Below are 25,616 nucleotides of genomic sequence, written 5' to 3' on the forward strand. Positions count from 1 at the left end.
TTACATCTAATGGTGTGGAATTATTCATTTTTCTTTTACTGGTTAAATGATAGTCAAATTTTAATAAGAGTGCTAGTCACCTAAACTTTTTTATTTTAATTTTCATCTGGCATTCTTCTTCTTTAATGTAGTAATCAAGTTTCATTTCTTTTTTATCTTTGACTACTTGACAGCTGACCGTTATAAGTATAAATAGGTACAGGGAAGTAAAATTAAAAGACCAAAATTGAAAATTCAAATGTAAGGAGGAGGATAGCAAGAGGAATAAGATATTGTTAAATCAAGTAGAGAAGTAGCACCACCAACCCTTGGACATATTTAATAATGACAATCCTTGGACAGACTATAAGTTGTTGTCTTAGTCGGAATTTATAGGTGTATAGGAATCGAAATAATGCCTTAGATCTCTTTAAAATTGCTGTGTTAAAAACCATCGGCAGACAACAATTTTAAAGTTAATTGTGATGCAAATTTATATTTAAATTCAAATTTAGCAGACTTTGTGTGTATTATTAGAGATTCTTAAGGAGATTGAATCTCGGACTGCTTTGGAAGCATTCTCTCTTAGTCTATCATTAGATATAAATTATTTGTTGTTTGAAGGAAGTTGGTTTTAGTTTGGAATTGCAGTTTATATGCAAAACGAATTGCCTTGACATTCTACCCAAACAGATTTAGTTCATAAGATTGAGGAGCTTTTATCTCGTCTTTGCCTTGTTTATGTTGAGTGGGTGTTTTGGGAAGCAAATAGAGTTGCGAATTAAATGAATAAATATGGTGCCAAAAGTAACTCTAATATAGTAACTCTAATAATATTATTTGGTCCGAATCTTGTGTTGTAATCGGATATAGAAAATAATTTGCTTTGTTTCTTTAAATGTTTAGACAAAAAAAAAAATTCAGGTAGAGAAGAATATTAGGTGATCTAGTGAGGTGGAAAGAAAAAAGAGCAAAGGATCGAATGGGGCTGATGGGGAACGCGATGAAGGAAAAGGAGAGCTTGGTCCAGATGTTGGCGATGACCGCAATCCTTGGTCTGAGCGTGAGGTGTTTGGATCACAAGTACCGAATCCGGCAGCTTCAAAAGGAAACCACTGCCCTCAGACACACGCAAGTATCCCTCACGCGCCGCATCAAAAGCATCAAGCGTGCCCTCCTTCGCGAAGCTTCTCTCCACTCTCTTTTTCCGACCACAACAACAACATTGAATACTGCCCTCTCTTCACTGTGAGTTTAATTTTCGCAGGGATTTCCGATCTTGTTTAGTTCTTATGAATCAAAAACGAATGCGGTTATGATAATTACAACGGTTAATGTCTAGTGTAGTGAAACAATTAAACAATTATATTCTTTGGCTTATCCTCTTCTTAAGGTCATCCCTTCCATCTGGATTTTAAGAGTGTGATTCTATAATATATGGTTCCCAGTTGACGTGTTGTAGTTTTATTCGTCGTCGTCTCTGTTCTATATATAGTTTTGCTTTTCTTTTAATCAACCTGGATCTTGTCTGGTGTGCCACGCGTACTAGTGAATGCTTGCGATGATTATTAATTTTAGATTGATGATGTTGTTGACTTTTTGCATGGGTCAGTTAAAATTGGACACGTATATTATATGGTCACTGACTGCACTGGATTGACACCAGGAAGGTTCCTACGATATATATCCTGTAAATCTACCTAAATCATATGCTGGTCCATCCCATTATAAAATGTGTAATGGGTATTCAAGCCTTCAATCATATAAACTAATGCCACATGCAAATGAGACCAAATCGTTTGATTTTGGAAAGGAAATTCTCTTGTACAACTTGCAAGCTACGCGAATTATTGTAGATTTATCTCAAGGGATGGACCGATGGAGACGAAAAGACAATTATTTAATCTCATTACACTTTACTGCTTAGCTGCAGTTAAAGGGATTCAGATTTAATATATATTTTGCACATTTTTGAAACGGATACACCGTTCTAATTTAATTTTCTCAAACTTTAAGCAACTGATGGCTCTGTTTTTTTTATTACTTTGTGAAGAGCTTTGTCTTCTTTTCTTCCCCCTACCCTTTGCAACATTTATTGTCCAACGTAATTACATTAAGTTTGTTGAAACATAAAGGATAGCAAGAAGGCATAGTATTCAATGAGACACCGAATCCGTTGTTGGAAAAGGAAAGAGCAAAGATTATAGTACTACCACCGTTGTTTTAAAGCTTTATATAGCCATTAATTAATATAATGTTAATAGCTTTTTAAAAAACAAATTCTAAAAATTGACAAAAGAACATATGAATTTTTACACGGTTGTTAGATGTATATTTTAATTTTTTTAATGAATGATGTGTATACACTAATATCAAATTTTGTTGGTAATTTTTACCCTTTCGTCATCTAAATAATTTTTTTGGTAATAGTGGCTATTAGGTAGTATTTTATTTGCCATGGTAGCTCTATGCAATTCTTGTTTATTTTCATTAATTGTTTACAACATCTTCTTCATCTTTTCATCGATCTTCTATTTGTTTTTTTTTACCGATTTTTATTTACTTTTTTTACTCTGTTCCTAAATTTTCCAATTTTTTTAACATCAATAACTTTATCAGCCTAAACGAAATAATTACACCTCAATTTAACTTTTTACATTCATAAATTCGAGGGTAATTTCAACCATTTCACATAAGTTGTATAGTATTTATTATCATAAATAGAATGAGAAATCACATACGTCCCATAACAAACAACAAAAAAACAATCTTATTGTGTTTCATTTTATAGCAGACTCAAGTATTACTGCGTCAAACAATCTTATTGTGTTTCACTCTATAACAGACTCAAGTACTACTGCGTCAAGTATATGCAGATAGTCAGATACTTGTCGTTGTTGTAGCTGAATTTCTTCTTCTTATTTTTCGACGCAGAAGAAGAGCCACCACAACCACTTGCACAAACATAAAATATGTTATTCCTTTGTTGAGATTGTGACATTTTAGTATGTTAAAGTTTACAAATTTCAAATATTAGAAACACAAAGAAGATTTAGAGAGAGAATTTTACTTTAATATCATAATTTTTTGTTATTGTTTGTTAAATTCAGGTCACACAATACAATATACAGAGCTATTATAATCCATAGTCAATATGATGCCACCTAACGGTCAATACTATCGAAAAAATTATTTAAGTGACGGAATGATAAAAATAATAAACAAAATTTGATATTAGTGTGTACGTAAAATTTATTAAAAAATTAAAATATACATATATATATATATATATATATATATATACACTATTCTATTAATAATAGAAAATTCTATGGTACTTATCAAAAAAATCAATATAACATGTTATCTTTATGCGTCAATTGTTAAGCATTATTAGAGGTTTTTTTTAAATGAAAAAGGGAAAAGAAAGATTAAATTAAAGTAATATAATAAAAAAATTTTAAATAAATAAATTAAATAATTTATTTATCAAAATATATTATTATAAAAATATTTATTAATTAATGTAATATTATTTATTCTATTTATATTAAAAACAAGATGTATATACATATATTTTGTTTATACTATAAATAAAATAAATAAAATAATATAAACAAAATTTTAAAAAAGTCTATTAATGTCCGAAATAATAATAATAAGTATAAAATTAATTAAAATAATAAATATTTGTTATTTTTTATTATAAAATTGTTAAAACATAAAACTTATGTAAATTGATTTTATTTTTTAAAATAATCCAAAATAAATTATAAATATTGTCTTTTTAGTTATTCAATAGTCTATCCACAGCAGCATCATGAATAAAAAAAGAATAAATTATTATTTATTAAAATTATATTAATTTAATAAAATTAAAAATTATTCAACAAAATTTTTTACTATATCGTTTCAATAATTTTATCAAATTTAATTTTAATGAATATAAAATTAATTTATATATTTTATGAATTAAAATATCAATGCTTAAATCTTTTATATTAAAATTTATAATGATTAATCAAATTATTTAAGTTCAATTATTTTTTATAATAAAAAATAAAACGAGCACTCATATTACATTTGTTAAAATAACCAAGGTTTTGAAAATTGTACCGATCGGCTGGTCCGATCAGTTTAACTGCGAATCGGTAATTTTTACGGTTTGGTTTAACATAAAAAACCGTTAAAAACAAAATCGTTTTTAAACCGTTGAATCGGCCGAGAATCGATCGATCGGACCGAATCAGAACCCGACCGATTTTGAAAAACGGCGTCGTTTTCCGTTCTGTTAGCATCAATGGAATGGCCATGTCTCCTTAGCACAACCCCTCGAGCCATTCTTCAATCTTTCTCCCAAAACACAACCCTAGATTACAAGTCCCCCACCGCCACAGGGCTCAGCGCCGCCGTTCGTTGCTCTCAAGCACCACCGTATTTTCGTCCGACCGTCCGTGCTTCTCCCTCATTCGAAAATCGGTGCGTCTTCCTTGAGCTCGCCGTCATTCGCTGCCTCGCTGGTCTTTCTCAAACCCTAGCCTCCATCACTCTCCTCTTCAAGCTGTGTCACCGCCGCCGTCGAATCTGGTTCAACCGTCGTCCCTGCTGTTTCAGCGTCGTCGCAGCTCGTTTCTGCCGTCGCGTCGCATATGCTCCACTCTCCTCTGCCGTCGCGTCGCGCTGCGAAGGGGAAAGAAGGGGTGGAGGTCGCGGGAGGGTGTGGCTGGTTTATCTGCTTCACTCCTAACATCTGTGCTACCAACAACATTGGAAGATCTTCTTGCTCTTGGCATTTGTTCTGCTGGCGGGTATTATGATTTTCTATTTTTATTTGTAGTTGACTTTCTTTCTCATTAGTAATAACTATGCCTTATTGTTACTTATTAGTATAAAGGTTCGCCGTCGACTATAAGGCTAGGGTACTGCCATTAGTGCAACCTGCATTCCCGAATTGTGGTGTTTGTGATGGCGGCGACAACAACCGAAAACGTATTGAAAGAAACGGTGCAGCGATATGAAGAAGACGCAAGCGACGATAAGAGCTTCGAGGAGCTCGGTGTGGACGCTCGTCTCATTCGTGCCTTGCTCAAGAAAGGAATCGACAAGCCCACACCAATTCAGAGAGTCGCTATTCCACTCATTCTGGTCACTCTCTAGCCCCCCTTACTTCTAATTGTTAGTTAGCCAGTTAGTTAGTTAGTGAGTTATTAGTTACAAGATTAGATATTATTGTCAGTGGCAACGACTTTCTGTTTTGCCGAGTTCCGATATAGCTGGTTGGTTGGTTGGTTAAGTTAGTTAGAAGTTGGTTAGGTTTTACGAGATTCTGTGCATTCTGCAATGTAGGGTCTCCAATTAGGGAAGCTCACTAGTTCATTTGTTTTTTTAGGAAGGTAAGGATGTGGTTGCTCGTGCGAAGACAGGTTCTGGGAAGACGTTTGCTTACCTTCTCCCCATGCTACAGAAACTATTCGCTAATGTTGATCGCAAGAAGCAGGCACCCAATGCTTTTGTTCTTGTTCCGACTCGCGAGCTGTGTCAACAGGTTGGTTTTCTTTAGCTTTGTTAAAGATGTTCTCTTTATGTGTGTGTTTTCCTCTTTCGTTCTACTTTGCTAATATGTTTCAATTGGATTGTGATTTCAGGTCTACGCAGAGGTTGTGTCACTCATTGAGTTATGCCGAGTTCAACTGAAAGTCGCCCAATTGAATAGCAATATGCAAGCTTCTGATCTGGTTAGTTACCATGCCTTCTTTTTTGTTATTGTTTCTTCATTATCACTAGTTTTCGGAGCCAATTTATATTTGTATGTGATGCCATGATGTGTGGAAATTTTATTATTTTGTTTGTAATTGTTAGTTCGTAGTGCATGCTGCGTAAATCTTATTGCTATCTTTGTTCTGCATTGGGTTTGCAGCGTGCAGCTCTGACTGGACCTCCTGATATTTTGATATCCACACCTGCTTGCCTAGCAAAGTGCTTGTTTGATGGTGTACTTCAACCAGCTTCCATTAATGCTACGCTTGAAACTCTAATTCTTGATGAGGTGAAATCAGATGTAGCATATTGTTTGTATAGTATCTAGTTGTCTACATTTTATTCTTAGTTGAACATTTTCTAGGACAGCTGTCGGTTTCTTTCTTTATATTGAGTACTTTATGTTCACACTGGACTTCGATTGCATTTTGCAAAATCTGACCTGCTATGTGTTGACAAGAATAACTTGATTAGATGACTATACATTTTTTTTTTGGTTTCCATGGTTCTTATCAACTTTCAATTTCCAAATACTGGAAATATCATTCTAATCCAAGTTAAAGATGAATAACCCTTGATTGTGCTACTCATTTTTGCATCTATTGAATGATATTCTCAATTCTTGTGCTTCCAGGCAGATCTTCTGTTATCATATGGATATGAAAATGATATAAAATCTTTTACGCCTCATTTACCCAGAAGTTGCCAGTGTCTTCTTATGTCCGCAACATCAAGGTGTGTTATTTTGCATCATCAGTGTTTCTGCCACTTGTCATGTATGTTTTGCTCAATTATTTAATTATCATGAGCATGTACATCTCTCATTCTTCAATTCTGTTTTTGTTGTGCTTGAATCTTGTTTCATTATATTAGATAATAGGTGACTGAAAACAGGTAGTTAAATTCTTGCACTTTTGTAAACACCTTGATTACTATAGAAAAATTGGCTCAATAAAATTTTGTTGGCAAGTGTTTTGTTGTTTAAGATCATTGATCATTCCATGACTTTATTCTAGGACTGATCTTACATTGCATATGTCTATGGTTTAAGTTCTATTCAATTATATTGATTTGTTTGAGACGTACTATTGACTCATGCAGTACTGATGTTGACAAACTAAAGAAGTTGATTCTACACAATCCATTCATTTTGACTTTGCCTGAAGTGGGAAATAATAAGGATGACGTCATCCCAAAAAATGTTCAGCAGTTCTGGGTGAGACATTACTTTCTTCTCATATCTTTGGTATTATGAAGTAGTTGGGATTATGTTAATTCTTTTGTGCATCTGCAACAATATTGCATCACATATTCACTCACATCTGTGTACACTCTAGAAATGGGGATGATCTTTTATGTTTATATATTTATTTGATTTGGGGTGAGAAGAGTTTTAGTCCTTGAAAATAAAATCGTAATTTGATCCATTCGCACTTGGGAAAAATGTTAGGCTTGTGTTACACTGGTATTTATTTTAATGGAAATACAGAAATATAATAGAAACGTAAAAGATAACAGAGGAATTTCGAGAGTCCTCTTCTCTCCTAGCCTAGGCCTTTCCAAATCTTTTCCTACCTCTCACCTAATCAGCTCCACCTTTTATTGCCTTCCCTCAAATTAAGTATCATAATTAGCATTCAACTCCTACGATTACGCCTCCCTGATTCTCTCATCTGACTAATCCAATCATCAATTATTGTCACTTATGATTACACATTTCTCCTACCCTATTATTCCTCCTTTTTCTTTATTGCTTCTTCTAGAATAATGATAAGGTAAAGGAATTATTTTCTTTCCTTTTTGGCTGCCTTTGCTGCTGACTCAGCATTCTCTCTCTCTCCAAGGTATGTAACAGCTTGTTATCATTTTTTTTAATTATCTTACATGTCACCTCCGTGGAGGTGCTTAAATATATTTTTACATTATGTTTTCCTTTCTGGAGGTGATTCCTGATTCAATATTATTACTTTGGAGTTAATAATCCTTTAACATTTTTCATCAAATATCTTTTTCTCAGATCTCGTGCCCTGCCAATGATAAATTGCTCTACACCCTTGCTGTTTTGAAGTTGGAGTTAGTGCAAAAAAAAGTTCTGATATTCACTAATGACATAGACATGAGTTTCAGATTGAAATTGTTCCTAGAAAAGGTATACACAGTTGTTCTTATGCATTCAATGAATTGAATCCAACTAATTTTATGTTAGTTACATCATGCATGTCATACACGAATGTTAGTACATATACATAATATTGTATTAGACTTGCATTGACTTTTGTACAGTGTCAGTATGATTGATAATGAATAAAATTTTTATCTCACTTATTCCTTCTTTCATTTTTTATCAAAATGTTTTGGATTAAATTTTAAATCAACCTGTAGTATCTTGATGGAGTTTGTAACTGTTAGGGTTCTATCTCGCTTCTCGACCTCATTAAAAAATTCCTCTGCACCAATGCTCATGGTCTAAACCCTAAACATTTAGACTTGAGTTGGGATTATTTTGTTGTCATCATTGCTTCCTCTATCTAATTTTTCCCATGTTTTTTCTAGTTTGGGATTAAGTCTGCTGTTTTAAATGCTGAGTTGCCACAGAATTCCCGACTCCATATTATTGAGGTATGCAATATTATCCAGTTTACTTCCTCCTTTTTCTGTTTATTTTATTTTATATTTTTAAATGATTGCTGATATGTGCATATGGCTTTTGGCACTTAACATAGCACTATGGCTTTTTCTTCCAAGTGAAGAATTAGAACTTAATAAATATATGTTTTCTTAAGATGTGGATTTTATTATTATTTGTGGGTTTATATTGTTTCTCATGATTTTGATATATCTGAATTTATCAGGAGTTCAATGCTGGTCTGTTTGATTATCTTATTGCAACTGATGTCAGTCAGTCGAAGGAGAAGGATGAAGCACCTAAAGAAGGCAAAGGATCACGAAAGTCTAGGAAACATAAACTTAAACTCGATTCTGAATTTGGAGTAGTAAGGGGAATTGATTTCAAAAATGTATTCACGGTAATCAACTCCTCCCTTCTGTGTATTTGTCATGCAGCTATCTATTACATGTTTGACATTGTTGCTCTGCTATGCCATTTTAGAAAGAGTTACACAATTGTAAATTTAATCTTGTGATTATGTCTGCATTCCATGGGGAAAATGCTCTGTATACTGAACAATTAGTTAATTTTTTCCCTCCTTCTTGATGGACAGGTTATAAACTTTGATATGCCTCGAAGTGTTGCAGGATATGTACATCGAATTGGACGTACAGGAAGAGCATATAGTTCTGGTGCTTCTATTTCTCTGGTGAGCTTATCCGACAAATAAAGCCTGCTTTTTTCCAGTGAGTGAATTCGAAGGCGTATATCCTTATCAGATTAGATTTGTTTGTTCGTCTCGTGTCCTGGTCCACTGGGTATACTAGAAAGATTAAAGGTGCACCAGCTATGCATTCCTGGCTAATTTATCTGTATGCCTTTGTTTCTTCATAGGTTTCAACAGATGAGATGGAAACATTGGAAGAAGTAAAAGCTTTTGTTGGTGATGATGAAAACAAGGGCTCAAACACAATTGTGGAGTTTCCTTTCCTCACCAAGAATGCAGTTGAATCTTTGCGGTATAGGGCTGAGGTGATTTATCATTTCCTATTTTCCTTTACTCTTGAAGAAAAAACTTGTAAACAACCATAGCAATTCATTAATGCTTCAAGTAGTTAGTCTTTGAGTGACATGATATATTTTCTACTACATTTTGATTTAAAATATAGTTTAAAGATGGAATTACTTATTTAATTTGTTACATAGTTTGTGACTTTAAGAAAAAGGGCAGCCCAGTCCACGTTCCAGAGAATGGCTGCACCTAAAGACATCAGGGACTGCTCCCAATAATTGTTGTTCCAAGGTTCCCCTTCCTGGTAGAGTTTGTGACTAAATTTAGAAAAATCGTTGTGTGCTTGAGAATATTGATTGACAAGCCCGGTGTGTCTTTCCGCCATTTCTATTTTTCTTTTACTTGAAGATTTAGTGTATATGCATGTCATGGTATATTCATGGCATTAGAAAGATTTAGAAAAAAAATCTTCCTGTTCTTTTCTCTGATTTTAAGTGTATATGCATGGCATTCCTAATTATATTTGGAAATCATAGTTGCTTTTTTAGATAATATGTTTATCATAATGCTGCAGGACATTGGGAAGAGCGTAACTAAAATTGCTGTGCGAGAATCACGTGCTCAGGATTTGCGGAATGAAATTCTAAACTCTGAAAAGTGAGTACCTGATATTGGATGTGGCATGCTTGTGATTCTAGCTGTGTTATCTTTCTAATACGTTTGTTTGCTTTTCTGATTTAGGTTGAAGGCCCACTTTGAAAGTAATCCAAGAGACTTAGGTAATGAAACTAATTGGTTTTCTTGTGCTTGTGATGGGCAGTTTTACATTTATATCTGAAGAAGTTAAATATTAAGGTTTCAAATTGTATTTGGGGTTGAGCAGATCTGTTGAAACATGACAAAGTTTTAAGCAAGAATGCACCTCCTTCGCACCTGCGTGATGTGCCCAACTACCTATTAGACAAGACCACCCAGGAGGCAAGGAAAATGGTCAAGCTTGCAAGTGATGCAATGGGAAATAATAATCGTCGCAAGGGATTCAAGAAAAAACCAAAAACAGGTGGAGACCCTCTGAAGGCTATCTCTGCTGCGGTATGATAACTTTACCTCCCATGGATCTTACCTCTTTCCTAATTTGTGTTCATTTCTATCTCGGACAGTGGGAGAGAGTGCAATGGGGAGAGGAGGGAGAAACAACAGGGGAAAAAAAGAAAAAATAAAAAACAGAGGAAGACGCTTTAAAGATAAATTTTTGTAGTGTTTGGTGCAACGACAGTTTTGTTTGGGGTGAATAAATTTTAATATGCTTGAGCCTTGAGCCGACACTATTGGATGGGGACGTATTAGTAATTATATAAAATTTGGAAAGATTTTGTAATGTTAGGTAGCGTTTGTTTTGAGGTACTGAGACAAAGATTGAGAGACTGAGATTCAGTATCGTGTTTGTTGGTTTAGAGACTGGTACTAAAATTTCTGTCTCTATCTCCAAAATTTTAATATTTCAGTACCTCAAAAAAGTAGGGACACGGAGGACTAAAATTTTTAGAAATGAAGGCTGAAACTTTAATAACATTTTATACCTAAAATACTCTCATTTCAATTAATTAATTTCAATTTTACCCTTTGTGCAAATTAAATTAGAGTTTCATTCTTGTTTCAATTCCTGTCTCCCATTTTGTACCAAACAGAATACTGAGATTTATTTCAATCTTTGTCTCTTAGTCTCTGTCTTTCAGTCTCAGTCTTTCCGTAGTCTTTCCGTCTCTGTCTCTTCATCAAACGCTACCTTAGAATATTCTAAGGACTTGATTACCGGATCTTGGCAAATGTTAAGACTTATTTAAAAAAATTTAAAACTATATGTACTTAGTTGAAAATTTGGTCAAATCATTGGGGCTTGCAGGTTAATTAGAAAATGAACACAACCAGTCAATATAATACTTGGTAGATCTCAGGATAAATTTCAATTGTGTGGAGTTTTTTTTTAGTTGTGATTTCTTTGTCCAATATGATATTTTATTTAAATATCTGTCCTTTTAGGTATCAAAAAGATCGCACAAAGGTGGAAGCCACAACAATACCGGTGGTAGACATAAGCACAAAAAGACTGACTGATTTATTCTAGAGTCTTGTAGCAGGCTCCACAATTTTGTTGTAATTTTGGTTCTAAATAGTATTGTAATTGTCGTGAAATTCAATTTAAAGCCAAAAGATTTGATTTAGACGATTCATTTCATTGATTGATAGGAAAAGGCAACATTGAAGCAAATATTATACCAAAAACAAAACATCAAGGCATTATTTAAGCGTTTTACACTAAACAACTATGTAGGACTTTTAACTTGCGTATTTCTATTAGACAGCAAAGAAGCTGACATTGGATTTAGATGCATTATTGCAAATGAGCATTTTGATGGATGACTTTTGGTTGTCGATTCACGTCAAGTTTTTCTTCTATCTCGATATTTCTCTTGTACACTTTAGGATTTTTAAGTCTCCAAGTAGATCTAATTCATCCATTATTGAGCAGTTTATTCTCGATTCTATGAGAATTGTTATGAAGGCTTTCATTTGTTTTCTTACAGTGGAAGTCTTATTTTCTTAGCCTAATTCTTCTTATGATCTCTCTTGGTTCTATTGTCTCTTCAATAAGTTTAGTAATGAGCATGGATTCTGATTTATTAACGCATTCTTTTGTAGCTTTGTGTGTTGACAACAATGAATAACAAAATAGTGAACCAAGTTTTAGAGGAGATAGCCCATGGTTCCCTTTGAGATGAGAACCAGAGGGGTGGGATTGGGGGTAGGGGAGAGAAAGAAGCGGTACTAGGGGTTAAACCTTAGATCTATCTGATTGCAAGAATGACAATATTTTCTCTTTTTGCGTTGCCTTTGATGTCAATGCCAAAGGCTTCCTTGATTTTTCTTAAATAAGTTTTAATTTGGTATCTGAATTCTTATTCGATAATTAGGTTATTAAACTTTGAATATGTTGAGTTTATTCCTCGAGTTTTATAACTATAAATTAAGTTGGTCTTTTTGTTATCAATCTAGTTAAATTATATAATGATTAATTGGCATTGTATTACGGGGGTTGCTACGATGATGACACCAACTTCATCTTCATGAGATGGAGGAGTATGTCCATTGAGAAATACGGAAAGTGTGCCTCTGATGTTGATTCGTGAAGGTACTCAACTAATTCTAATTTGTCGGTCTCTTTTGCTAGGAGCAACTGCAGTAGGTTTTGTCTGAGAGTTACTGTTAACTTGTTGGTGAGTTATTTTGTTAACGTAGTGAGTAATTTTTTATTAGTAAGATAAATTTAAGTTAAAAAAATAAGAAACCAAAATGAGAAAAGAAAATTGCATTGGATCGGATGTGAGACAAGACTAGGTTGATATTAATTGGGCTATGCTGTGTAGTGGACACCTAGTGCACGAATTCCCACACCTTCGTACAGCAAGTGCACTGGGTCGTAATACCTGAGTGAGTCAGGGCCGATCTTACGAGAATTGTGGTTTGAAGCAAGTTATGGTTATCTTGCCAGTCTTAGTCAAGCAAGATCAGAAGGTTGTTGATTTTTGAAAGATGGAATTACAATGTTTAATTATAAGAATAGGAATAGAGTTGTAGGAAAAATGTTCGTAAAGGGTAAAACCAATTGGATTAAGTAATAGGATTAGAGTTAAGAGTTGGAGTTGCTTTGTCTTTCTGAATTAACTCTGATACTACTGCTCTCCTTGCTTGTGAGTGATTTCTTCAATGGCAGGCTATATGTGATTGACACTGGTTTGAGCAGCTGCCAATACTCCTCCAGATCTGAAACCCAGGTTTAGTGCGGATCCATTCTGATTGAGGGTGAAGCTTCTTAGGATTCTAGCCTCTACCACAGAGACCCTAATCTCCCTGTAAATCGGCTGAACTGATGTCTCGAGAAGTCCCCAACGAAATCGTGGATTAGCCGTCTGAGAGACGTATATTCAAGCTGGTGGTTCATCATTGTCCGATGAAAGACGCACTCTGAACCCATGTAGAATATGATAACCTTATGCCAGTTCAACGCATTCATATTGATGAAGAACGAATATACATCTTTGAATCAATCAAACACGGATCGAAGAGAAAAGTAATACTTTTATTAATTTATAGGACTCAGCAGGGCTCCTCCCCTCAACCTAGGAGGTTTAGAAACTATGACTAAAAATAAAACAAAGTGTAAAATGTGTATGGTGTATGATATGGTCGAATGATTATGTAAAGTACACTTTAAATACTAAACAGATGACTAGTAAGGATAAAACAGTCTATTTAGTGCTAAAATCCACTTCTTGGGCCCACTTGGTAAGTGTTTGGGATGAGCTTTGATGAGATCCACGTAATTAGGCTTCCTTGGGCATGGAATGCCAACTGGGACGTCTTCTTTGGGCCTTTGGACATTGGGCTCTGCTCTTTGGGCGCTGGACGCCTAGAAGGGGGCAGGTAGCTGGCGTTGGATGCCAGTTTTGGGTCTTCTAATCCGAAGCAAAGTATGGACTATTATATATTTCTGGAAAGCTCTAGAAGTCAGCTTTCCATAGCCGTTGAGATTTCTCCATTTGAACTTCTGTAACTCCAGAAAAGCTCTTCCAAATGTAGGTAGTTCAAATCTGGACAGCATTTGCAGTGTTTTCTCTGTCTCTGAATCAGACTTTTGCTCCAACTCCTCAATTTCAGCCAAAAAATACCTGAAATTGCCCAAAATCACAAAAACTCATAATAGAGTCCAAAAATGTGAATTTAACACTAAAACCTATAAAAACTCAATAAAAACTAAACAAAAACTACTAAAAACTATATGAAAAAGATGTCAAAAAGCGTATAAAATATTCGCTCATCAACACTCAAGTGCGAAGGATGGACATGGAGATTTTCTTTCTAAGGTAGCGTAGGGAAGAGAAAAAGGGGGAGGGGGAGAGGGAGAAAAGGGGGGTTTTGTTTTGTTTGGCCGATCGAATTTGTGGGAGGAGTGATTTTTTTTTTTTATTTTATACAAGAGCAAATTGTTATTCATAAAAATTGTTAAACGATATTTATATATTTTGGCAAAAAAAAAATATACATCTACATCTAAACAAACAGATAAGTATCACGTATATTAAACTAAGATGTGTAATATTTAAAAATATACAAAAAAAAATATTTATGTTTTAACAATTTTATAATAAAAAATATTAAATATTTATTATTTTAATTAATTTTATACTTATTATTATTATTTCAGACATTAATAGATTTTTTTAATATTTTGTTTATGTTATTTTATTTATTTTATTTATAGTGTAAACAAAACATACATATATACATCTTGTTTTTAATATAAATAGAATAAATAATATTATATTAATTAATAAATATTTTTATAATAATATATTTTGATAAATAAAATATTTAATTTATTTATTTAAAAAATTTCTCAAAATTTTTATTATATTATTTTAATTTAATCTTTCTTTTTCCTTTTTCATTTAAAAAAAATAGCCTCCAATAATCCTCAACAATTGATACATAAAAACATATGTTAATTTTTTGGGTAAGCACCATAAAATCTCCCATTAAGATATACTACAATAGCCAAGGCAGTTGAAATCAAAATTTTATATAAAATCAAAAGAGTAAATTAAAAATATCAAATATCAAATTATATTTAAAACATAAAAATTATTTAATCTGATCAAAATTATCAGAATTTATTTATTTATTTTAAATCGTAATAAATTTTAACTTTTTGTCGGGTGCTATATGCATGATACTTACATCATCACAAATTTATTCATGTCTACATAAGAAAAATCCTAATATTGTGTATGTTATCTGTTATATATAGTTGTATTAATACCAAAAAAAAGAAAAAAAGATATATTGATGAGAGTTGAGATAACGCGTAAGTTATTGAAGTAATGAGCTTACAACATTGTTTTCTCAGCGTTGGTGACATATATGAAAACTATAGAACTCCGATCCGGTTGGTGTACATTCTTAGTAGTTGGTAGTCCCAATCTTTTAAATGATATATTACAGATCTGCCCAGCGTTCAAAGGAATGGGGAAGCAGATGAGAGACCGTGAACAACATTTTGAATTGGCACGTGAACCTTGCCCTATGCCCTGTGGGCCTATGGTTATATTCCAAAGTACACTGCCATTTACGAACTCTCAAGAAGACAGATTTAGCATTAGCAAATAGAGTTATTGCTCATAATATGTGCCACTTGGCTCGGACAAACTAGACATGTGCACAGTGCATTCAATAGTGTCTGGAAAATCTCCCCAATGTCAATGTGTTGTTGATGTTGAACCATGTAAAAATGCACCAATCATGAGTGGGAGCTTGGGAAAATGGTAGCGAAAATTTTTATAATGGTCACGAAAATTTACGCAATTATTCATTTTGATTTTCTAGATCTTATTATTTTTATAGTGGTTTTTTAGATACAATTTTAGACACTATAGTAGTCCCTATTTATATTTTTAATGATGAGCTATCTGTCGTGGTATTGACTTGTGATGACTTGTCACGCTGGAGTGAACCAAATCGTTGCCGTTTTAGTTTGGCACTCATTTTTGGCAAAAACGACACACCATTCAACTCAAATTAAACATATAAAACGATTTTGATTAAACACCTTCACTTCACTTGTCTTCTTCACTTCTATCTTTTTTGTTTTTCTTCTTCTTTCTCCTTCTCCTCTCTTTATCAATGCCATTGTCATAGAATTTTATTGGTGGAGTTAAAATTTTTGCGTCCGAAAGACATTTGAATAATTTCTCATTTTGTCGTTCACCTTCTCTTCCATCATAAGAAGTTTTGCTACTGTCGTTGTTAGTGAATATAATTTTTTTATTTTTTATTTTTTGCAATGCATAATGGTTCTTTATTATGTTTGTATTGTGAGTATGGTTGATGTTGTTTGCTTTTTTTTGTCAATATGGTTCTAGAATTTAATTAGATTGAAATTTTTTGAAGATGCTCTATTTGATTAGTTTACATTTAGATGAGACAAAATATTAATTTCTAATAATTTATAAGAAGATTTTCTGATTTTTAATTCCAAGCATAGAAAAATGAGCATAAAAACAAGTGGTACATAGAGTTATAGAGATTTAAATGATAAGTTAAGTTGTTTTTAGAAAAAGAATGTGATAGTAGGATCACTTAAATAAGTAGCATAAAAACATTGTTTTCTATTGTTTTTGGTCATTCTTATGGTGCTATTAACATCTCCATCAACTAATTTTTCTACCTGTTTAATCACTAAAACGAAAATCTCATTTACTTAATTAAATATCATAGTTTCTGAACATTAACATTAATCATTGAAAAAGAAGATGAAATGCACAACAATAAGTGTTAATTAGGAATTAGGCTTATATATTGAGTAAGGGTCTAAATTGGGTATAAATTAGAATTAAACTATGTCACTAAACTGTTGGAAAGCGTTCAGCGTGACAACAGATGATCACATTGGTATATCGAAAACGGACTCATCACCAAAAATGAATATTAAGACCACTATGAAGTCTAAAATTATATCTAAAAACCACTATAAGAAAATTAATATCTTAAGGATCAAAACGCGTAAATTTCAGAAACCATGATAAAAATTTACTCTTATTTAAATAAAAAGTGGTCGATGTATAATAGACCAACAAAGATGCAAAGTACTATAAAATACATATATAATTTTTTTTTTAAATTTAATGATTGAATACTACCTATAATAGATATTTAAATACATTATTTTTAAATAAAATTAATAATTTTTAATTATTAAATTTACTTAAAGACAACTACTACAAATAAATTTTGACCGTTAAATTACTCCTTCTAAGAGGGTAAGACACATGCATTAATCTAGTCTAAAAGGTATGGTCATGGATTTCATGGATGAAGAGGGACATGGGCACTTAAATTCGTCACATTCACATGTGAGAGTGAGAGTGAGACCATGCATATGGCGGCATATGCATTATATTCCCTTTGGCGTCAAAACAAGATCGAGCACCCCTCTCTCTCCACTTCTTAATTATGAGAAGCTGAGAACACACAAAGATGAACCCATGTGCAGGCAATCACACACATTTTTATTTCTAATTCTAAATTCTCAATAGCAGCTCATATTTGGACCCCACCACCGACACCTATTTCCCATTTCCAATTACCATTTTCATTTGCAGCTCATCATTTCACAGTATACGTTTCTTTTTTATTTTTTAAAGAATATATAAAGTGAAAAATTCACCAAAAATGTTTAGGAACTGAAATAAAATATAAGCAGCTTTATTTAATATCAAATTTAAGTGTCTAAGGTAGAGTTTATATAGCATTAATCATTCATTTACGTCCTATCTATTAATGTTGAAGAAGAAAAACTAATAGAAAGGGATATAATAATATCCTCAAAAATTTAATACCATCAAATAATTTTTATTAAAATTATTTTAACAAAACTGTATTAGAAATTTATATATTGTAAATTATTTATATAAATGATATACTTTTTTTGTATAAATTAGAATTGACTGTGAAATGAAAATTTAAAATGTATATAAATAGTTGTTTTATTAATATTTAGTTTTTATTTTTTCTGTTTTTATTAGACATGTAATACAAGTTTTTATAGGCCAATGAGTAATAGCTCAAATGGCTAGTCTTCCCATACTCAATTAAGAGATTGCGCGTTCGAATCTCTTATCTTTAGTAAAAAAAAAAAAATACAAGTTTTTATAGTTAGTAGTAAGCATTTTATGTTGATTTGAAAGAGAGAAAAAGACGAATTGAGTTGAGAGTTTTCCCTCTCTTATTTGATTTACCATTCAGTCACGGCTATATTCACTCCTTCCTACTCCTCCTCATCTGTACCGCACATATATGTATCATGTATGTGTGTGTCCACCCCTCACCATTTCATACTTCTCTCTCTCTCTCTCTCAAGCATTATTATTAGAAAGACAGACAGAATAGAGCAGTGACTCCGTACTGACTAGTGAGTATAATAGATATAGAGACAGAGAGAGCAGCAAATTAAAATGGGGGTGAAGAGAGGGGTTGCTACCGCCGTGGTGTTGTGTGTGTTGGCTTTTGTGAGCGTGAGTCTTGGTGAAGATCCCTACAGGTTCTTCGACTGGAATGTTACCTACGGCGACATTTACCCGCTCGGTGTTCGTCAACAGGTTCGCTTATTCTATTATGTTACCTTATTAGATCATCTGTCTGTCTCTGTCTCTATCTCTGTCTCTCTCACTTTCATTATTTATCTCATCTATGATATCTACAGGGAATACTTATAAACGGCCAATTCCCAGGACCAGACATTCATTCAGTTACCAACGACAACCTCATCATCAATGTCTTCAACAGCTTGGACCAGCCCTTTCTCCTCTCCTGGTAACTCTATCTTCACTCTCACTCTCTCTCATTATTACGATATATCTTATTTGATTAATATAATAATAATTTTAATTGATTATACTTGTCTTCCCGTGAAGATCAGTGAGTGTTGCCATTGGTAGCACACAACACTGGTGCATTTTTGGATGTTTGTTAAGTCACATGACTTCTTGTATTCTGCTAGTAAACAAAAAATTTCAATGTCCATATTCCATGTGCTCCTCCAAATAATTATTATTTTCTATCCGGACTATTTTTCCAGCATCATTATGGATCTGATCTGCCTCACCGCTCTTATTAGAAAATCATTAATAAAATAAATAAATTAAAATTCTATACTATATTGTTTCAATCTCATTTAAAATTTCCCCCAAAATAAAGAATCGGATCACCCCATCAGAGAGGTCATGATAATGAGCAATCTCGTGTGTTTATTATTAATTAGTTATCAAGTGTTTAGATTTAAGTTGGATTATAAGGTTTGAAGGGGCATATCAGCAAGCATAAAAAATCATTGACTGCATGTGCATAATTGAATTTTAATTTGAGCTTTGTATACAACGATAGAATGGGATTGCTTGTAGAAATTAAAATATGATACAAAGAATGTGCCATTGGGGCCCATTTTATTTATGCTATCTAGGCTGTTCTCCGCTAGATGGATTATCATCTTAGCTTTCATTTGCTGGATGCTTTACATACTTTTCTGATTACGATCCCACGGTAAGAGTAAATCAATGCGCAATCATAGTATACTAGTAGAGCCACGGATTTTGACTACTTGTAGAGGAGAATATCTCTCAGCTTTTCATTTTATTACGGAAAATATTAGGTACAACACTTTTAAAAAAATATATTTATATTATTAATTGTCACTTAAATTTGTATAGAAAAAAAGAAGCATATATGCATGTCATGGCATGGCAGCATGTAAATTGGTTAAAATGATGCAGGAATGGGGTCCAACAGAGAAGGAACTCATACGAGGATGGGGTGTTTGGAACAACATGTCCCATCCCACCGGGGAAGAACTTCACTTACATACTTCAAGTGAAGGATCAGATTGGAAGCTTTTACTACTTCCCTTCTCTTGCATTCCACAAAGCTGCGGGCGGCTTCGGAGGCATCAGGATCCTCAGCAGGCCAAGGATCCCGGTCCCCTTCCCTGATCCCGCCGGCGATTACACTGTTCTCATTGGAGACTGGTACAAGGCCAACCACACGGTAATCTCTTCTTTTATTTAACTTTAATTTACTGGTCTTATAATCCCAAAACAAAACTCAGCTTCTTTCCTTTTGCAATCATTTACATAATAAGTATTTCTCGTAGGGAACTACTCAAATGAAGATGCAAAAAACATCTTTTTATGAAGATGCTTTGTATAAAAGTGTGATTTATTGATTTGGCCACACTTCAAATAAAAACAACACTTTTATAACATATCAAAATCTAACCCTACACTCCATCATCTAAGGGTCAAAAAGAAAAATCATCACATGAAGACAATTATAATATCTTCATGGGAGTACCCACCTTTCTTGTATTAGTATATTCCCAGCTAGCTAGCACTATTTAGTTTACTAATATTCTCCAGCCTTGCTTTTCTAGTAATTAAGATGGGCATCTAACATTTGAGTTTGACATCTTACGTTACGTGCTACAATTTCAATTCGGTCGGGACAGCTGGGTCTGGGTAGGCCAAACGCTCCAATCCCAATTTATTTTTCCTAGTCCCATCCAAGCCACATGCACATGCCCCAAAAAGATGTATGAATCATTAAAGAGAAAAAATAGCACGCAGAATCATTAAACATTTTAGATGTTTATATTTGAATATTTAAGTGGAGTTAGGTAGTATTAGAGAGGTTGTAAATGATGCATGCATGTACTTATCTGATTTGGTGTTACAGGATTTGCAAAGGCAACTTGATAGCGGAAGAAAGCTAGCACTCCCCGATGGAATCCTGATCAATGGTCGCGGGGACAACGGGGCCTCATTCAACGTGGAACAAGGAAAGACTTACAGGCTGAGAATATCAAATGTGGGGCTGGAGAATTCCCTGAATTTCCGCATACAAAACCACAAGATGACCCTGGTGGAAGTGGAAGGAACCCATACCCTTCAGACCACATACTCCTCTCTCGATGTCCACGTTGGTCAATCCTACTCCGTCCTAGTCACCGCCGATCAACCTCCCCGGGACTACTACATCGTGGTTTCCACTCGCTTCACCACCACAGTCCTCACCACCACCGGAATTCTTCGCTACAGCAACTCAGCAGGGCCAGTGCAGGGCCCGCCACCTGGGGGACCCACCATCCAGATTGACTGGTCGTTGAACCAGGCCCGGTCCATCAGGACGAACCTTACAGCAAGTGGGCCAAGGCCCAACCCGCAAGGGTCGTACCACTACGGTCTCATAAACCTGACGAGAACAATCGTGGTGTCGAGCTCAGCCGGGCAGGTGAATGGGAAGCAGAGATACGCCATTAACAGCGTGTCTTACGTTGCACCCGACACTCCTCTCAAGGTGGCCGACTTCTTCAAGATCCCCGGCGTCTTCCGCGTGGGGAGCATATCCGACAGGCCCAGCGGCTCTGCCATCTACCTTGACACGTCTGTCATGCAGACTGACTACAGAACTTTTGTGGAGATTGTCTTCCAGAACGACGAGGACATCATCCAGTCCTATCATCTTGATGGCTACTCTTTCTTCGTTGTTGGGTAAGCACATTAGCATTTATCAATTTAAGCGTAATTAAGAATCAGTAGTGGTTTATTAATTAACTTATTTTCTGTTCATATGTACGTACCTAGTATGGATGGAGGAACATGGACAGCTGGTAGCAGGAACGAGTACAATCTTCGAGACGCAGTTTCGCGATGCACGACGCAGGTATATCCAAAGTCATGGACAGCAATATATGTGGCGTTGGACAACGTGGGAATGTGGAACTTGAGATCTGAATTCTGGGCAAGGCAATACCTGGGCCAACAATTCTATATGAGAGTGTACACAACATCCACTTCCCTCAGAGATGAATACCCTATTCCCAAGAATGCTCTTCTCTGTGGAAAGGCCTCTGGCCGACACACCCGACCCCTCTAATTCCACCCTATATTATCACTTGACCCCACCTCGAGGTCTCATTCTTTTTCATCAATCCATTATATGTATTGCCACAGTGCCATTCTTTCTCTCCAATGCTCACTACATTTTACCCCTAGGAATTCACAACTTTTATTCAATCAAATATCTATTTCTTGTTTCAAATGGCTAAACAGAGAACATACATTCATAATAACAACAAAGAATTGAAAAGGATCTAATACTTTATTTTTAAATGATTCAGATTACAAGATGTATCTCTTAAAATTATTGACATACATGTTATTTAGAAAGCAGAACTATTCTCAGCATATTTCACTGCATACATATATTTAAGATACAACAAGATGTGAAACCCCGAGTATTGGGATATACATGATGATGAAATAGCCTAAGTAGGCTCGCTCGCTGCTGTCCTATTCAATCCAGTGGGCTTCTAACACTTTAGCCATAAATCCGTACCTGTCAACAGCTTCCTCAATCTGAACGCCAACAACAAATACAACAATTATATAAACTTAGACAATGGAAAAACGGAAAGAAGAAATGGAAATATTCTTACTATTTTCTGCATGGAACGCCCAGCTCCATGTCCGGCCTTGCATTCGATGCGAGCAATCACAGGGTTTGTTTGAGGACTTTGCTTCATACTAGTACTCAGAACATACTGCATCGTCTACACATAATAAACAAGATTCAGTGCAATAATACCCCAATATGCAAAGCTAGTAAGCAGACTAACCGCCAATAACTTCAATGAGTGGAGTGGCACAACGCGATCATCATGATCAGCCGTCAATAACATCGTTGATGGGTACTGGATTGACCCACCACCAAACTCTTCCCAGGGTCTTCGTACATTGTGCAACGGTGAGTATCTATATTATACAACTTAAGTTAATACTAGGCATAGGCACTAGACACTAGCCAACAATTGCTACATGTCTAATCTCTAATCAACATATTACATATATATACAAATTGGGTCTCTTACTTGATTAGCCAATGAAACTCCTCCTCCTTTTCTGAACAACCAAACTCTGAAGTCCAAGCATGACCTGAATAATAACCACGACCCGAAATGAATGAGATTGTGATACATATGTACAAAAGCAAGACACGAAACAAACCTATGGTGAACTTGTGGAATCGTAGCATGTCCATAACACCAACATGAGCCAGTGCACAACCAAAAAGATCAGGTCTCTGCATGTACCAACAAAATGCCAAAATATTTAACGAAAACTCAGCACAACACTAAGCAATTAGCCAATTAGAGAAATAATGAATGGAACCAAACCTGATTTATGCAAGCAGCAACAAGAAGTCCGCCGTTGCTTCCGCCTTCAATACACAACTTTGCGGGCTGGGTATACCCTACGGATACAAGGTATTCGGCTGCAGAGATGAAGTCATCGAAACAATTCTGCTTCTTTGCAAGGGATCCTGCTTTGTGCCATTCCTCCCCATACTCCCCACCACCTCGAATGTTCGCTATGCACAAAACACAACCCAAGTGTCTTGCAAGCACAATGCGGCTCACACTGAAACACGGTGTGACACTCACGTTAAAACCACCATACCCGTATAGCAAACAGGGGTGTGAACCATCCAAACTAATGTCCTTTCTTGCAACAATGAACATTGGAATCTTGGTACCATCTTTACTAGCAACAAACACCTGATTGGCATGAAACTGAGAGCGATCAAAACCAGGAACTACAATCTCGCGGAATACCTTGATAACAGGAGCTTGTGTTCCCAGGTCGCACTGATATACGATACCAGGACTCAGAAAGCTGGAGAAGCCAAAGAAAAAGACACTGTCTTGACGGCGTGTAGAGATTCCATTAACGGTGCCAATGTCAATTGGTAAATGATGCTGCAAGCAACCTGTTTCCAAGTCTCTTACTTGCACAACGTACTTGACATCACTCAAGTAGCTTACGATTACTTGGTTGCCGTTCACAGCGCATGCTGATTCAAGAACATCCCTCTCTGACTCGTGGATAACATCGAACCAAGAATTAATAGGTTCTTTCAAATCCACTCGGACTAGTTTATATTTGGGAGCATTTTTGTTTGTTAAGAATGTGAATAAAGTGTCATCATTTGCAATGTAGTGAAACTGTGCATCAAACGTGTCAACAAGCTTTACAAATGGGAGCATAGTAGCATGAGCATGAGCATCTTCTTCTTCCTGTTTATTCCCAAAACCTTGCAGCCCATTCGTAAGTTCGGACATGTCACAGTAGTAAAGTTTATTCACTGGATCGCAACCTTGTTCAATATACATGATAATATACCTGCCATCATCACTAACACTTGCTCTAAACCGATATTCAGGGTTCTGGGGATCTCTCCAGCACAAAATATCTTGGGACTGATCAGTACCCAGAAAATGATAATAGAGTTCATGATAAAGGTTAGTGTTTGTCTCAGTGCCAGCATCTACCAGTTGTCCCTCCCTAGAATGTTATGTAGATAGAGTTGGCAAAAAAAATTCATCACGAATGAAGGTAAAATCTGGAAAGATGGAGAAGGGTGACTTACTTGGGAGCTGGATAGCGGCTATAGAAGAAACCTTTGGTGTCATGCGTCCAACTAATAGAAGAAAATTTCACCTGTTGAAGTGAATATATTGAAGGAGGCTAAATGAAAAGTAGTAGATTATTGAATTTGGATAGAGATGGAGACTCACCCAGGATAAAGTATGTGGGAGGAGATGCTTGTCTTGGATACGCATTATGTTGATAGTGACCCAATCGGTGCCGCTAGAACTAAGGCCATAAGCCAAGAAGTCAGCATGTTGGCTTACGGATACAGCAGTGAGGGAGACGGATCCATCTGGGCTGAGTGCATTGGGGTCAAGCAGAAGGTGCGGTTGAGCCCCGGCGTGGAAGCCATTCTGCATGTAGAGAACACTGTGTGGCTGAAGGCCAGAGTTGTGGAAGTAGAAATAGGTGTTGTGCGATCGCCTGAAAGGTACAGTGTAGTGAGGATGGTCGAAGAGGTTGGTGAGTTTGTGGCGGAGGTTGGGACGTGCAGCGCAGCTCTCCAGTACAGAATCCGTTAGCTGAAGCTGGCTGTGCACGAAGTCTTTGACTTCTTGGGCATCAGGATCCTCAAGCCTGTAGAAGAAGAAGAAGAAATGAAATGATCAACATCCCGTACATACACACATACCTACATAGAGATGGAGTGCGGAGTACCATCTGTAAGGGTCAGGAATGGTAATGCCGTGAAAATGGTCAACGACTGAGTTGTCCCTGCGAGCATTGGGATATGGATATTGGTTGAGTGGGAGCGGGAGCGATCCCATATCGATGGATATCATGGTTTGAGGAACGAGTTGATGGAGCAGCTGCACCTTAAATAAATAATTGATTCCTTCCATTCGTGGCGGGAAAATAAAGAGACGATGACAACATCCTTACACATTTTTACTCCAATGTGTCCTCATTCCTCAACTGACCCAACCTCTTTACATTCACCTGCACTTTCTTTGCCAGTATGCCCCCCATGCCCTCTCTTTTTTTTTTTTTTTTTGTCTCACGTGTCTTCTGGAAACTTGCTTTGGGCCACAACTTCTAATCTTCATTAGGTCAACCATCAAAGAGGTGATAAGTACAGTTGGGCCACAACTTCTAATGTCTTCTAGTCTCTTCTCTATATAATATGTACCCAACAAAATTTAGAAGAAAAAAAAAATTACACAAT

The 25,616-nt window shown here is 35.3% G+C and overlaps 3 protein-coding genes across 5 annotated transcripts; 2 read left to right on the plus strand and 1 right to left on the minus strand.

Annotated features, from left to right (window-relative positions):
• Window positions 1-4,202: 4,202 nt before the first annotated feature.
• LOC107646233 (DEAD-box ATP-dependent RNA helicase 16) lies at window positions 4,203-11,680 on the plus strand. Of its 2 annotated transcripts, none has more exons than XM_088489811.1 (16): window positions 4,203-4,787; window positions 4,874-5,124; window positions 5,369-5,524; window positions 5,625-5,714; window positions 5,897-6,025; window positions 6,371-6,471; window positions 6,838-6,952; window positions 7,754-7,885; window positions 8,290-8,355; window positions 8,589-8,762; window positions 8,958-9,053; window positions 9,239-9,376; window positions 9,931-10,013; window positions 10,098-10,135; window positions 10,240-10,448; window positions 11,397-11,680. In XM_088489811.1, the coding sequence occupies exons 2-16, from the start codon at window positions 4,945-4,947 to the stop codon at window positions 11,469-11,471; spliced, it is 1,782 nt and encodes a 593-aa protein (XP_088345937.1). In that variant the 5' UTR covers window positions 4,203-4,787; window positions 4,874-4,944; the 3' UTR covers window positions 11,472-11,680. The 2 variants fall into 2 exon arrangements, with proteins under 2 accessions (XP_088345937.1, XP_088345936.1); XM_088489810.1 differs by having other exon boundaries at window positions 4,276-4,787; window positions 4,867-5,124.
• Window positions 11,681-18,255: 6,575 nt separating this feature from the next.
• Window positions 18,256-22,147, plus strand: SKS5 (SKU5 similar 5). Its single transcript, XM_016349350.3, has 5 exons — window positions 18,256-18,568; window positions 18,673-18,782; window positions 19,739-20,009; window positions 20,697-21,511; window positions 21,605-22,147. Exons 1-5 carry the CDS (start codon window positions 18,425-18,427, stop codon window positions 21,894-21,896), a joined length of 1,632 nt encoding a protein of 543 aa, XP_016204836.1. The 5' UTR covers window positions 18,256-18,424; the 3' UTR covers window positions 21,897-22,147.
• LOC107645339 (uncharacterized) lies at window positions 22,062-25,239 on the minus strand. Of its 2 annotated transcripts, XM_016349348.3 has the most exons (9): window positions 25,109-25,239; window positions 24,598-25,027; window positions 24,450-24,520; window positions 23,197-24,364; window positions 23,027-23,102; window positions 22,891-22,954; window positions 22,639-22,774; window positions 22,459-22,572; window positions 22,062-22,378 (listed from the first exon to the last, which is right to left on the minus strand). In XM_016349348.3, the coding sequence occupies exons 1-9, from the start codon at window positions 25,231-25,233 to the stop codon at window positions 22,313-22,315; spliced, it is 2,250 nt and encodes a 749-aa protein (XP_016204834.3). In that variant the 5' UTR covers window positions 25,234-25,239; the 3' UTR covers window positions 22,062-22,312. The 2 variants fall into 2 exon arrangements, with proteins under 2 accessions (XP_016204834.3, XP_088345935.1); XM_088489809.1 differs by having other exon boundaries at window positions 22,891-23,102.
• Window positions 25,240-25,616: the final 377 nt, after the last annotated feature.

Source organism: Arachis ipaensis, chromosome B6 (genome assembly GCF_059453495.1).
Source record: "Arachis ipaensis isolate K30076 ecotype BB chromosome B6, ASM5945349v1, whole genome shotgun sequence".
Lineage (NCBI taxonomy): Eukaryota > Viridiplantae > Streptophyta > Magnoliopsida > Fabales > Fabaceae > Arachis > Arachis ipaensis.

Coding starts and splice junctions, on each gene's coding strand:
- SKS5 (XM_016349350.3), top strand. CDS start 18,425: ATGGGGGTGAAGAGAGGGGTTGCTACCGCCGTGGTGTTGTGTGTGTTG. Junction 18,569..18,672: donor CGCTCGGTGTTCGTCAACAG/GTTCGCTTATTC, acceptor TGATATCTACAG/GGAATACTTATAAACGGCCA. Junction 21,512..21,604: donor TACTCTTTCTTCGTTGTTGG/GTAAGCACATTA, acceptor GTACGTACCTAG/TATGGATGGAGGAACATGGA.
- LOC107645339 (XM_088489809.1), bottom strand. CDS start 25,233: ATGATATCCATCGATATGGGATCGCTCCCGCTCCCACTCAACCAATAT. Junction 24,521..24,597: donor TCCCACATACTTTATCCTGG/GTGAGTCTCCAT, acceptor TCACTTCAACAG/GTGAAATTTTCTTCTATTAG. Junction 22,573..22,638: donor ACTCATTGAAGTTATTGGCG/GTTAGTCTGCTT, acceptor TATTATGTGTAG/ACGATGCAGTATGTTCTGAG.
- LOC107646233 (XM_088489811.1), top strand. CDS start 4,945: ATGGCGGCGACAACAACCGAAAACGTATTGAAAGAAACGGTGCAGCGA. Junction 5,525..5,624: donor CTCGCGAGCTGTGTCAACAG/GTTGGTTTTCTT, acceptor TTGTGATTTCAG/GTCTACGCAGAGGTTGTGTC. Junction 6,953..7,753: donor AAAATGTTCAGCAGTTCTGG/GTGAGACATTAC, acceptor TCTTTTTCTCAG/ATCTCGTGCCCTGCCAATGA.